The sequence below is a fragment of the Nerophis ophidion genome, linkage group LG15 (assembly GCF_033978795.1).
Source record: "Nerophis ophidion isolate RoL-2023_Sa linkage group LG15, RoL_Noph_v1.0, whole genome shotgun sequence".
Lineage (NCBI taxonomy): Eukaryota > Metazoa > Chordata > Actinopteri > Syngnathiformes > Syngnathidae > Nerophis > Nerophis ophidion.
Genome location: NC_084625.1, coordinates 16614070 through 16627912, shown reverse-complemented (window position 1 = coordinate 16627912; position 13843 = coordinate 16614070). Strand labels below are relative to the sequence as shown.

Here is a 13843-nt window from a genome sequence, read left to right as displayed (position 1 = left end):
GCCAGACAGCGTATGTAATGTAGTTGTAAAACCACGCATGACGTGCTGCTTGTATCAAGATCAATATTATAGTGACTCACGCAATTGACAGTCGTGTGTTTGGTCCAGCTGGCCAGGGCCATTTTCCCAGTTTATTTGGGTAAGCACTCCATTTATGTCAAAACAGCATGGCTTCCCATTCCACATTCTGCAGCTTCAAGTCACTTTCACCTCACTCTCTCGGCTTCCGTCTGCTCTAACGTCTCACCCTTACTGCGTGCTCACATAAAGAAGCAGCAGTTTGTCCTCTGTATATTTACCTAAAAAAAATAAGGTTTTAAATCCTCATTTGTCCAAAAATAGTTGTCTTCATCGTCTGTTTCCTAGTCTGCTATGATTAGAAAACACACATTTTTTTCTGGGAGTAGGAACACACGTTTGTTGCCAAAAGTCGGACGTGCGCTGCTATGGAAACGGAAATCACTGTGCGGAGGAAGCATTGATTAAAATGATCAAAATACGGTAAATATTGTACATATTACATATTGTTATGAATGTGTCTGTTACTACATTATATAAATACTTACAGTGTGTATATAAAACGTTGATGGAGGTTTTTAAAGTTGTTTTAGAGCAGTAGTTCTCAACCTTTTTTCAGTGATGTACCCCCTGTGAACATTTTTTAAATTCAATCACCCCCTAATCAGAGCAAAGCATTTTTGGTTGAAAAAAGAAATAAAGAAGTAAAACACAGCACTATGTCATCAGTTTCTGATTTATTAAATTGTATAACGGTGCAAAATATTGCTCATTTGTAGTGGTCTTTTTTGAACTATTTGGAAAAAAAGATATAAAAATAACTAAAAACTTGTTGAAAAATAAACAAGTGATTCAATTATACATTAAGATTTCTACACATAGAAGTAATTATCAACTTAAAGTGCCCTCTTTGGGGATTGTAATAGAGATCCATCTGGATTCATGAACCTATTTCTAAAAATGTCTTCACAAAAAAAAAATCTTTAACAATATTTATGGACCATGTCCACAAAAAAATCTAGCTGTCAACACTGAGAACCACTGTTTTAGAGGGTTTTGAAGGCTACAACAGTGACTACCATTAACTGCATTTTCCAAGCGTTTTTATCATCATTAAAATCCTAAAAAAAAAAAAGACGTGTTCTTGTCTCTTGTAGTGATTGTGAAAGATGGACAAAATTCCGAAAAAAGTGCAGTTCCCCTTTAAAGGTGTTTTATATATTATCCATACAACAGGCCGTGGCAGTTACGGCGAAGCAATATAACATAAGAAGCACTTAGGGCCGGATTTACTAAGATCCAAATACCACACGCTGAACAGCGTATGCAAAAAATAAAATAGCGTGGACTATGAGTTGGTGTGTTGCCTGTAGTGGTGCAGTGCATTTGGGGATTTTACCATTGAGAAGATAATTTTCTTCACATTCATGTTATCATGCTCCTACTTATGTGTGAAGTGTTGAACCAGCAGGACACATCTATACTCTGTAACACCCTTTTTGATTCGTAATCTAGACAAGAGAAACATATGCACACTGACACTTTTCTTTCACTTTTCTTACACTTTTGCATTCAGTGTACAAGGCTGTGAATATCATTGCCAGTGCATTTGTGCATCTGGAATGACTAAAACGCAAGACAATGCACAATGACAGATGCTATATCATGTCACAGGGACATTAGAGTAATATATTACCTAAATACAAAAAAACGAACAACGTAAAGACAAAACGCATTGATTGAATTAATTGAATTCAGCTTCATGAATCATCCAGCAATACAATTATAAAATGAAACTAATGAATGGGCAATATGTTTAATATTTGTATTTTTGACCATCCAAAATGTTGACACACACATGTAGGACGGAGGATTGTTGTCTGTCCGTCGTCTGTGCACCGCCAGCACTAATCCTGCAGCCGTGTGTGAAACTGTCAGTTTCTACGTCCTTCTGACATGTGCTAAAAAAAACACCAAATAGTGCTCTCAAAACGGTAATGAGTGTTTAAGTGAAGTGAATTAGATTTATATTCCTTCTCTCTAGTGACTCAAAGCGCTTTTACATAGTGAAACCCAATATCTAAGTTACATTTACAAACCCCGTTTCCATATGAGTTGGGAAATTGTGTTGGATGTAAATACAAACGGAATACTATGATTTGCAAAAAATGTTCAACCCATATTCAATTGAATGCACTACAAAGACAAGATATTTAATGTTCAAACTGATAAACATTTTTTTTTGCAAACAATCATTAACTTTAGAATTTGATGCCAGCAACACGTGACAAAGAAGTTGGGAAAGGTGGCAATAAAAACTGATAAGTTGAGAAATGCTCATCAAACACTTATTTGGAACATCCCACAGGTGTGCAGGCTAATTGGGAACAGGTGGGTGCCATGTTTGGGTATAAAAGCAGCTTCCGTGAAATGCTCAGTCATTCACAAACAAGGATGGGGCGAGGGTCACCAATTTGTAAGCAAATTGTCAAACAGTTTTAGAACAACATTTCTCAACGAGCTATTGCAAGGAATTTAGGGATTTTACCATCTACAGTCCGTAAAATCACCAAAAGGTTCAGAGAATCTGGAGACCTCACTGCACGTAAGCGATATTACGGACCTTTGGTCCCTCAGGCGGTACTGCATCAAAAACCGACATCCTTGTGTAAAGGATATCACCACATGGGCTCAGGAACACTTCATAAAACCACTGTCAGTAACTACAGTTGGTTGCTATATCTGTAAGTGCAACTTAAAACTCTGCTATGCAAAGCAAAAGCCATTTATCAACAACACCAAGGAATGCCGCTGGCTTCGCTGGGCCCGAGCTCCTCTAAGATGGACTGATGCAAAGTGGAAAAGTGTTCTGTGGTCTGACGAGTCCACATTTCAAATTATATTTGGAAAATGTGGACGTTGTGTCCTCCAGAACAAAGAGGAAAATAACCGTTCGGATTGTTATAGGCGCAAAGTTCAAAAGCCAGCATCTGTGATGGTATGGGGGTGTATTAGTGCCCAAGGCATGGGTACCTTACACATCTGTGAAGGCACCATTAATGCTGAATGGTCCATACAGGTTTTGGAGCAACATATGTTGTCATCCAAGCAACGTTATCAACAGACCCCGTACTGTTGAACGACTAAAGCTCTACATAAAACAAGAATGAGAAAGAATTCCACTTTCAAAGCTTCAACAATTAAGTTTCCTCAGTTCCCAAACGTTTATTGAGTGTTGTTAAAAGAAAAGGTGATGAACATGCCCTTTCTCAACTACTTTGAAACGTGTCGCAGTCATGAAATTCTAAGTTAAGGATTATTTGCAAAAATAAATAAAGTTTATGAGTTTGAACATCAAATATCTTGTCTTTGTAGCATATTCAATTGAATATGGTTTGAAAAGGATGTGCAAATCATTGTATTCCGTTTATAATTACATTTAACACAATTTCCCAACTCATGTGGAAACGGGGTTTGTAAACCAGTGTGGGTGGCACTGGGAGCAGGTGGGTAAAGTGTCTTGCCCAAGGACACAACGGCAGTGACTAGGATGGCGAAAGCGGGGATCGAACCTGGAACCCTCAAGTTGCTGGCACGGCCGCTCTACCAACCAAGCTGTACCGCCCCAAAATAAATCACATTGCGCGTGCTAAGTAATTATATTTGCATCTTCTCCTCCCAGTATTGTGGGCGTTTTGATGATCAGCATATATTTTGCATTTTAATTAGGACCGAGAACGCAAAATGGATTGCACGCTTTATTTAGCTCAGTAAACAGACACAATCCACTTTGCATACGTTTGGTAGATCAGCTTCGCATGTGCTATCAGGTGTGCACGTGTTTTGGTGCACGCAAACCTTTGGTAAATCAGGCCCTTAGACTAAAATTGTTGTTAGACAGGAGAGTACTAAAATATTAGTTGTGCCACAACAAAGCAGTAATGTGCATTTTACACATGAGTAAAAAATGATTAATTACACATAAATGTTGGAGAAATTGTTTGTTTTTTTCAACAATAACCTGATATCCTTTCAACAGAAGACGCAGTCTTTGTGGAGCCTAGTCTGGCTGGGTCAACGTCCATGATGGCCGGGGCCGTGTACACGCTGCCCGCTCCAAGGAACGTACCGTTGCCAATAGCGATGCAGAGGCTCATTCCCATGGCAACCCATGAAGGGAAACCCCGCAGCTTCACGCTGCCACGCGACAGCAACCTACACACACTGCTGGTGCCGCCCGCCAAAGACGAGCAGCAAACGTACAGCAGTGAGTGCATCACTCACACACACACGAGTTGCAACGTGGGTGGATGAATGTTTGGTGAAAGCCTCGCTTGTAGCCACGGCAACAGTCCGGTCCATGCACCGCACCAACGTTTCTTCTCTGCCGCAGGTGGCAGCGAGGGTGCGTCCCTCGGCGACCTGTTCCGTGCGTGCGAGCAAGGCGGCGTGTGTCCGCTGGGCCGGGAATCCGAGGTCAGAGGTCAGTCGGAGTTCAGGCAGTCCTTCCTGCGGCGGACCGCCGACCCGCAGCTTAACGATCGTCTGCACCGCCTCCGCATACTGAGCTCCACGCTGAAGGTTGGTGCATGTACACGAGTGGACAACTCACTACACTTTGACACTTCACATAATTATGATAAATTCCCCTGATTAGTATTGTCATTTAGTTACCTCCTTAAAATGTGTGACTCTTTGCAAACATTCGGTGATTTATTCCCTGTTTTTAATTTTTTGCTCCCAACAAGATGTATGTGCTACCTTGCTATCTTGAGCACCGTCCTTGTCTCAAGTGTGTCCCCTGTTTTTTTGCATCACAAAGCAGCCATCTGTGCGTTCATGCTATATGAGCTGTGCTTGTGTTAGCCTCTGAGCTGTTCTGTTGTGTTGCGTGTTGTTGATGCTATTTGTCCTCCGGCAGGGACTGCTGCCGCATGAAGGGGGCGTCTTTGCTTATGAGCTTTTTTGCAAGGATTTGTGGCTATGGCTGCTTTTGTGTCACAGTGCAGGTCGGATTAAGGAGCTTTTGTGTTAGTCTCCTGTCTGGTGTGACTTTACCAAAGAATATACGCTGAGTTTGGGGAGGTGAGGAAGAATCAGTTCCCGAACAGACACCGTCGTCTTCCAAAACCCTGCATTGTTGTTGTTTATCGGGTTTGACTTTGGGTGAGCTCCTTTTGCTGTGGGAACAACAAAGGCATTGGAGTAATAAGGCAAACGGCAGTATGAGAAGCAACTCAGTTTAAACCTGTCAACTAAAAAAAAAAAACATTCCAATGTCAGAGCACTTTACTCGGCAGAGTGCAGACCTGATTTCCTTCGGGAGCCCAAAATTACCTTTGCGATCGATGAAGATGGGCCTAAAGCTAAAAAGAAAAATATAATACATTTCAAGAGAAAGGCTCCAGCACCTTTCGCATCCCCTTAAGGGACAAGCGGAAGAAAATGGATGGATGGATGGAAGTTGTAAGTGAATGATATTTCACTCCAGGCTTGTAAGTGGCAGTAATGTGCACTAAACTCATCATTTCCACATGGCTCAATTACAAAGGAAGCTTGAATCTACTGTAGTGTTTTGACTGAGCCACAATAAAATGTCAAGTTGTCTTCCCCTGGTCTGCCCTGCACCCCTTTGGCAAATTTTGTAAAGATTAGTTTATTTTTCGCATTATCCACCCTCACAAAAAAACATGACTAAAAGAGAGGCTTATCTTTTCCAAATTGATTACCGTATTTTTCGGAGTATAAAACATACATAGTTCGCACTGGAGTATAAGTTGCATTTTGGGGGGAAATTTATTTGATAAAACCCAACACCAAGAATAGACATTTGAAAGGCAATTTAAAATAAATAAAGAATAATGAACAACAGGCTGAATAAGTGTACGTTATATGACGCATAAATAACCATCTGAGAAGGTGCTTGGTATGTTAACGTAACATATTATGGTAAGAGTCATTCAAATAACTATAACATATAGAACATGCTATACGTTTACCAAACAATCTGTCACTCCTAATCGTTAAATCTAAAGAAATCTTATACGTCTAGTCCCTTACGTGAATGAGCTAAATAATATTATTTGATATTTTACAGTAATGTGTTAATAATTTCACACATAAGTCGCTCCTGAGTATAAGTCGCACCCCTGGCCAAACTATGAAAAATACTGCAATTTATAGTCCGAAAAATACACTTGTGTCTTAAGCCGCACTAACATTTAATGGTTTCTTCTTTGGTACCTCTCTACCGAATAGGCTTAGTATTTTTTGCATTCTAAAGCTATCTTGCATACATATTTTCCACACAACCCATACAAAAGAATTAAAAGAAAAGATAATCATAGATGAAAAAAAAAAGCATTGATCTAATTTCTTGAGACAAGTCAAAATATAATGGTTTCTAATTTGATCTGTGCCTCAGCCATTTGTTATTTTTTAAGGCTGGATCTAGTATTTTTTGAAAAATTTTCCACACAACACCATACCAACATAACAAAAGGAGACGGGTAACATTTCCACGAGGATTAAATACAAAACGTTGGATCTATTTCTAATCTTTAAGGCATGTCACATTGTAACGGTTTGTTATTTGGCCTCTGCCACAGCTCCTTGCCAAATTTTTGAAGGATGAATTTAGCAATTTTTGCTTAAATTTTCACACATCAGTACAAAAACCCTTGTTTCCACATGAATTAGTAATAAAAGAAAAACATTACTCTAATTTCTTAAAGCATGTCAAAATGTAATGGTTTCTTTTTTGGTCTGTGCCACAGCCCTTTGGCAATTCTTTGAAGGATTGCTTCATCCAACCATCCGTTTTTTAAGTTTTTAAATAATTTTCCACTCAAAACCATACAAACATGACTAATGGAGATGCTTATCAGTTTTCCACATGGATTAATTACAAAAAAAAACCATTGATCCAATTCTAATTTGTAAGGCACGTCAAAACTACATGACAAGCTAAATGTACTAACAAACTTTGGATTTGGTGTCTTAAGACGCACCAATATTAATGGTTTCTTTTTTTTAGTCTGCGCCACCCACCTAGGCCCAATTTTTGCAGGAACGATTTAGTAGACTTTTGCCTAATTTTCCACACAAACCATACAAACATGACTAAAGGAGAAGCCCATCATTTCCACATGGGTTAATTAAAAAAACAAAACAAAGGGGATCTCATTTCTTGAGACACGTAAAAATGTTCTGGAGTTTTTTTTGTCTGTGCCACAACATTTTGCAAAGAAATTAAAACATTGGTTTAGTATGTTTTGCATAATTATCCACATAATCTTGCCACGCAAACATGACTGAAGGATGGGGGCTGGGCGGTATATCGGTATTACGAGTTATACCGGTATATTTTATAAGGAGACACAGTATGCATTTGAGACAATATCACCATACCGATATATAACATCTTTTGATGCTGCCTTTGATACTTACTCCTGCCGTTTACCCGCGCTTTGTTGAATTTCTTCACTTTGACACTCAAAGCACTGAGCATCAACACCCGCCGTGGGCCTCCGCAGTGCTTTGTTTTAATTATGTGAAAGTTTTCACACATATACAATTTTTTAAACAGTCAGATTCCTTTGGTCCATACTAGATCAGGGGCCGTATTTATCAAGCTTCTTAGAATTACTCCTAAGAAGTCTGCTAAGAGTTGACTGATGAGTAAAGAAATTCTTCGCTGAAAGCTGCACTTAAAATTTAGTTATCAAGCGTCTTTCTCACACTTTCAGCGAAGTGTAAGACAGAATCTTAAGTGTCACACTCAGAGCTGAATTACGACATTACTATGTGCCGTAAACGGAATTTTAGGTGATGTCATTTCTGTGTCCATAGAAATGACCAATCACGGAAGGGGATCCCTTGTCTAAGAATAAAAAGATATCTTAGAAAAATTTAAGTGGACAATGGGAGTGTATATTTTGACAGTAAACTACAAAATAATACAAAACAAACAAACAATATTGGCAATGAATCAAAAATAAATGTTTCCTTTGCTTTCCAGTTCATTAATTAGGCAAGATATCGAAGTATTGTGATGACCTTTAGTTCTGCTGTGGAATCTCTGCTGCGTGATGTTGCTGATGAAATGACGCCCCTTATCAAATCTGTGACAAAAATAATACCCGCTCTGTCTAATCCAACTTTTTTTTATTGACTTTTTCATATATACAGAAAAAAAAAGTGCAAGTCGAAACAGTACAATTTTTAAGTCAGTGAGTTCTTCACACCTTTATCCCTAAAACCACCCACTCAGGTCAAACCAACCAGGGACACATGGCACAAACAACAAGTAAGACGACACAGACACACACATTCACACCCATACAAGACCAAAGACAGAGAGAGACTAAAAGGAGAGAGAAAGGGAGAAAAAAAATAATAATAGTACTAAATAAAAGGGAGATTATTCCTCATCTCTGTCTGGACATAAGTCAAGAGAGTTGTAATACAATAAGAAGGGACTCCATGAATTTTCAAACACTTGAGCACAGCCATTTAGTTGAAACCTACGTTTTTCCAATTTTAAATTGTAAAGAACCTCTTTAATCCAACTGCCATGTGATGGGGGGTGAGCCAGCTTCCAATTGAACAAGATCAGTCGCCTGGCCAGCAAGGTCGTAAAAGCCACAGCGCGTTTTAGTGGTACAGGGCACGTGTTATCAGGGCATATGCCGAAAATGGCTGATAATGGGTTGGAGGGAAAGTCTTGACCTTATGCCTTTCCGATAGTGTCAAAAATGTCCTCCCGAAAGGAACATAATTTAGAGCAGGACCAGAACATATGGACATGATCAGCTGGAGATTGTTTGCATCTATTACAGATTACAGATTTTGTATAGATACCCGCTTTGTCTAAACGATACCGTTTGATCAGCTGCTCGCCATCAAACAAAGCCAGGACATCCTTCCACTCCCTGAACGTTCGCGCACGTCTCTCTCGCCTCAGTGCTGTCCCCCTTTGGCAACTCCTAACCACTTAGGACACATCTGAAGGTCTCTTAAATATTGTGGAGAGTAGGAGTGATTCTCAGACTTAAGAAAGTTGATAAATAGCTTTAATTCTTAAGTATGAGAGAAGGACTAAATTTCGCAAATTCTCAAGACTTCAGTGTAAAATGACACTCTAAGACGCTTGATAAATACAGCCCCAGACTGTTAGCGATACTTTTGATGTAATGTCTCACACTACTTTAGACGTGGTTTTATGTAAAAAAAGACAGTGTCAAAAGCACAGCAATTTTAATGCAAGAAATATATTGTTGGTAATGAAAGCAACAACCAGCACCACAATAAAATAAACTGATGCGCGAATAGGCAATTATATCATCCGCAACCGCATCACTAAAGTCATCATCCACCCGCCATCCACCCGCCACCCACCCGAACCAACATTTCATCAAAGCCACAGCCGCCCGCCACCCGCCCATTGTTATATGTCAAATATAGACGATGCAAGGCATTAGTGAGGTTAGAAAGTGTAACTCCCTCCAAATAGCACAGACACAATGGCTTTCTTGAAGTGATTTATTTGAAGACTTACTTTCCCTTCAAATTTACCGTGAAAACTGTAATAAATAAAGCACGTTACAAACGTAAAAATAATAACATGCACAGCATGTGGATCAAACATTTTACCAAGTGAAATACCAACAAATGACAAATACCTGAAGTAGCTTCCTTACATCCGTCGACAGCCCAGCAAGACACTTCAAAATAAAAGTATGCTCACATACTGTTTCAAAGAGTGCTGCTCATTTTTCGTATGTGAGTAACAACATTTAACTATTTATAAATGGTTGATTTCTATAGGCTAGTAAGTTAAAGTGTTGTATCTGACAAGTTTGGGCTACCTTGCTTCTGCAGCCTTCATCAGAGGTGTCACGTGATGTTAGCGTGACGTCGTCTGTGACGTGTTATATGGATTGTACCAGCAAGAGTTGTCAGGTACAACACTTTACCTACTAGCCTATATAAATCAACCATTTATAAATACACGTCAGTAGGCTAAATGAACCTCTTCAACATAACATTTAACTATGTATAATGTAGCGGCTGGCTACGGGGTGTTAGCCAATGACTTTGGCTGGGAGGCGGGACTTCCGGGAGAGATAGGGAAGTGACGTTTTCGACAGGAAGTGAGAGTTCGAGTTGTCCCGGGAAAAGCGTTAGAGACATGAGAGCTGTTGCGTGGTTGTATTACATCTTGTGCAATAAAGACAAGACAAACGAAGAAGTTGTATGAGCCTACATTCCTGGGATTATTACAATATATATTTCCGAATTGGTTCAACCGCCACCCGCTCGAATTTATTTAAAATCAATTTTTTCGTCATGTCACCCGCCCAACCCGCGGTTTATCCGCGGTTTATCCGTGGACTCCGCGGTTGTGACCGCAAACCGCGCATCTCTAATATATATATCCATCCATTTCTACCGCTTATTCCCTTTCGGGGTCGCGGGGGGCGCTGGCGCCTATCTCAGCTACAATCGGGCAGAAGGCGGGGTACATCCTGGACAAGTCGCCAGCTCATCGCAGGGCCAACACAGATAGACAGACAACATTCACACTCACATTCACACACTAGGGCCAATTTATATATATATATATCTCAAGCGTGATGATGTCCCATTATAGATGGGAAAATGCATTTTTAGACAATATGATTTGCCTGAGCAAGCAGTAGAAAATGGATTACAGAAGGCAGATTTTAAAAAACAAACTTTTTTTCTTTTTTTTTTTTTTACTTGGGACTTCCTTCGGGACGGATTTTGGACGCTGGCAGGCCAGTTGTTTCGGCCGTAGTTAGGGGACCCCTGAATTAACTGAAAAGCTTTCAGTCCAAACAATACCCTGTTTGTGGACAATAACATATTACAGCCATCAAAGTACATTCGATTTATTTATTAACCACAAGTGAAGTGAAGTGAAGTGAATTATATTTATATAGCGCTTTTCTCTAGTGACTCAAAGCGCTTTACATAGTGAAACCCAATATCTTAATTACATTTAAACCAGTGTGGGTGGCACTGGGAGCACGTGGGTAAAGTGTCTTGCCCAAGGACACAACGGCAGTGACTAGGATGGCTGAAGCGGGAATCGAACCTGGAACCCTCAAGTTGCTGGCACGGCCACTCTACCAACCGAGCTATACCGTAACACAATCCGGTTAAAAGATTCAACAGTGCAGCCGTCAGAGCCGTCTAACTACCGCTGCTAACTGCTAAAGCAACAGACTCCACCTTTAAAGGCCCACACACACCAACTCATATGAAATTGTGCATGATATTTCCTTGAAGTTTTATATAAAGTAACATCTTAATTAATTTCCATAGTAATTCCATTAGTACAGTGGTTCTTAACCAGGGTTCGATGGAACCCTACGGGTTCGGTGAGTCGGCCTAAGGAGTGCGGCGGAGGTCAAAACACACCCGACTCAACGTTTGAATACAAACTTCTCCCGATCGGCGTATTACTGATACGGCAACAGCTGACTGATGTGCAGGTGTGTAATTTGTTTCCAGTTTTGTGTTGGTTTTGTTGTTTTAATAAGGTGATGTTCATGCACAGTTCATTTTGTGCACCAGTAAAAAAAACATGCTAACACTTTAGTATGGGGAACATAATCACCATTAATATAGGTGCTTATTAACATGCAAATTAGTAACACATTGGCTCTTAACTAGTCATTAAGTTCTTATTAATGCCTTATTCGGCATGGCCTTATTATAACCCTAACCCTCTAACCCTGACCTTAACCCTAACCAAATAACTCTAAATTAAGTCTTTATCTTAGAATATGTTCCCCTAGTGTCCAAATAACTCTAAATTAAGTATTTGCTACTTAGAACAGTGGTACTCAAATGGGAGTACGCGTACCCCTGGGGGTACTTGAAGGTATGCCAAGGGGTACATGAGATTTTTACAAAAATATTCTAAAAATAGCAACAATTCAAAAATCCTTTATAAATATATTTATTGAATAATATTTCAACAAAATGTGAATGTAAGTTCATAAACTGTGAAAAGAAATGCAACAATGCAACCGTCAGTGTTGACAGCCAGATTTTTTGTGGACATGTTCCATAAATATTGATGTTAAAGATTTCGTTTTTGTGAAGAAATGTTTAGAATTAAGTTCATGAATCCAGATGGATCTTTATTACAATCCCCAAAGAGGGCACTTTAAGTCGATGATTACTTCTATGTCTAGAAATCTGTATTTAAAATTGAATCACTTGTTTATTTTTCAACAAGTTTTTAGTTATTTTTACATCTTTTTTTCCAAATGGTTCAAGAAAGACCACTACAAATGAGCAATATTTTGCACTGTTATACGATTTAATAAATCGGAAAATGATGACATAGTGCTGTATTTTACATCTATATCTCTTTTTTTCAACTAAAAATGCTTTGCTGTGATTAGGGGGTACTTGAATTAAAAAAGGTTCACAGGGGGTACTTCACTGAAAAAAGGTTGAGAACCACTGACTTAGAATATGTTCCCCGTACTAAAGTGTTACCAAAAACGTAGAACTTTGTTTTGAATTTGAAAAAAAAAAAAACATTTTATTTTTCACTAAATAAGAATTCGGTGAATGCACATAGGAAACTGGTGGGGTTCGGTACCTCCAACAAGGTTAAGAACCACTGCATTAGTAATTAAATTACTTTTTTGGTTAATTAACAAGTAACTATAATTAATTACTTTTTTTTAAGAAATTTTCCGAAGGCTGGTAGTAACAGTCATGTCGTGTTGAGTTTAGACCAGGGGTCACCAACCTTTTTGAAAACAAGAGCTACTTCTTGGTTTCTGATTAATGCGAAGGGCTACCAGTTTGATACACACTTAAATAAATTGCCAGAAATAGCCATTTTGCTCAATTTACCTTTAATAAATAAATCTATATAAACATATAAAAATGGGTATTTCTGTCTGTTATTCCGTCGTACATTTTTTTCCTTTTACGGAAAGTTTTTTGTCGAGAATAAATGTTGAAAAAAACACTTAATTGAACGATTTAAAAGAGGATAAACACGAAAAAAATGAAAATTAAATTTTGAAACATAGTTTATCTTCAATTTCGACTCTATAAAATTCAAAATTCAACCGAAAAAAATGAAGAGCAAAACTAGCTAATTCGAATATTTTAGAAAAAATTAAAACAAGAATTTATGGAACATCATTAGTAATTTTTCCTGATTAAGATTAATTTTAGAATTTTGATGACATGTTTTAAATAGGTTAAAATCCAATCTGCACTTTGTTAGAATATATAACAAATTGGACCAAGCTATATGTCTAACAAAGACAAATCATTATTTCTTCTAGATTTTCCAGAGCAAAAATTTTAAAATAAATTCAAAAGACTTTGAACTAAGATTTAAATTTGATTCTACAGATTTTCTAAATTTGCCAGAATATTTTTTTAGAATTTTAATCATAATAAGTTTGGAGAAATATTTTCCAATATTCTTTGTCGAAAAAACAGAAGTAAAATGAAGAATTAAATTAAAATGTATTTATTATGCTTTACAATAATAAAAATACATTTATTTGAAGATCGATTTAAATTGTCAAGAAAGAAGAGGAAGAAAATTAAAAGGTAAAAAGGTATATGTGGTTAAAAATCCTAAAATTATTTTTAAGGTTGTATTTTTTCTCTAAAATTGTCTTTCTGAAAGTTATAAGAAGCAAAGTAAAAAAATAAATTCATTTATTTAAAAAAGTGAAGACCAAGTCTTTAAAATATTTTCTTGTATTTTCAAATTTTATTCGAGTTTTGTCTTTCTTAGAATTAAAAATAT

At 38.0% G+C, this 13843-nt stretch overlaps 1 protein-coding gene and 1 long non-coding RNA gene across 4 annotated transcripts in view; one reads left to right on the top strand and one right to left on the bottom strand.

Annotated features, from left to right (window-relative positions):
• LOC133569315 (uncharacterized) overlaps nt 1-13843 on the bottom strand; it is a 28697-nt gene that overhangs the window by 2767 nt on the left and 12087 nt on the right. For both annotated transcript variants that reach the window (XR_009809793.1, XR_009809794.1), the window contains exon 2: nt 5077-5198. This is a non-coding gene — a long non-coding RNA (uncharacterized LOC133569315). The remainder of the gene's footprint in view (nt 1-5076; nt 5199-13843) is intronic.
• cnksr2a (connector enhancer of kinase suppressor of Ras 2a) overlaps nt 1-13843 on the top strand; it is a 100893-nt gene that overhangs the window by 80663 nt on the left and 6387 nt on the right. For both annotated transcript variants that reach the window (XM_061921547.1, XM_061921548.1), the window contains exons 22-23: nt 4058-4285; nt 4412-4599. In XM_061921547.1, coding sequence (XP_061777531.1) covers nt 4058-4285; nt 4412-4599 — 416 coding nt within the window. The remainder of the gene's footprint in view (nt 1-4057; nt 4286-4411; nt 4600-13843) is intronic.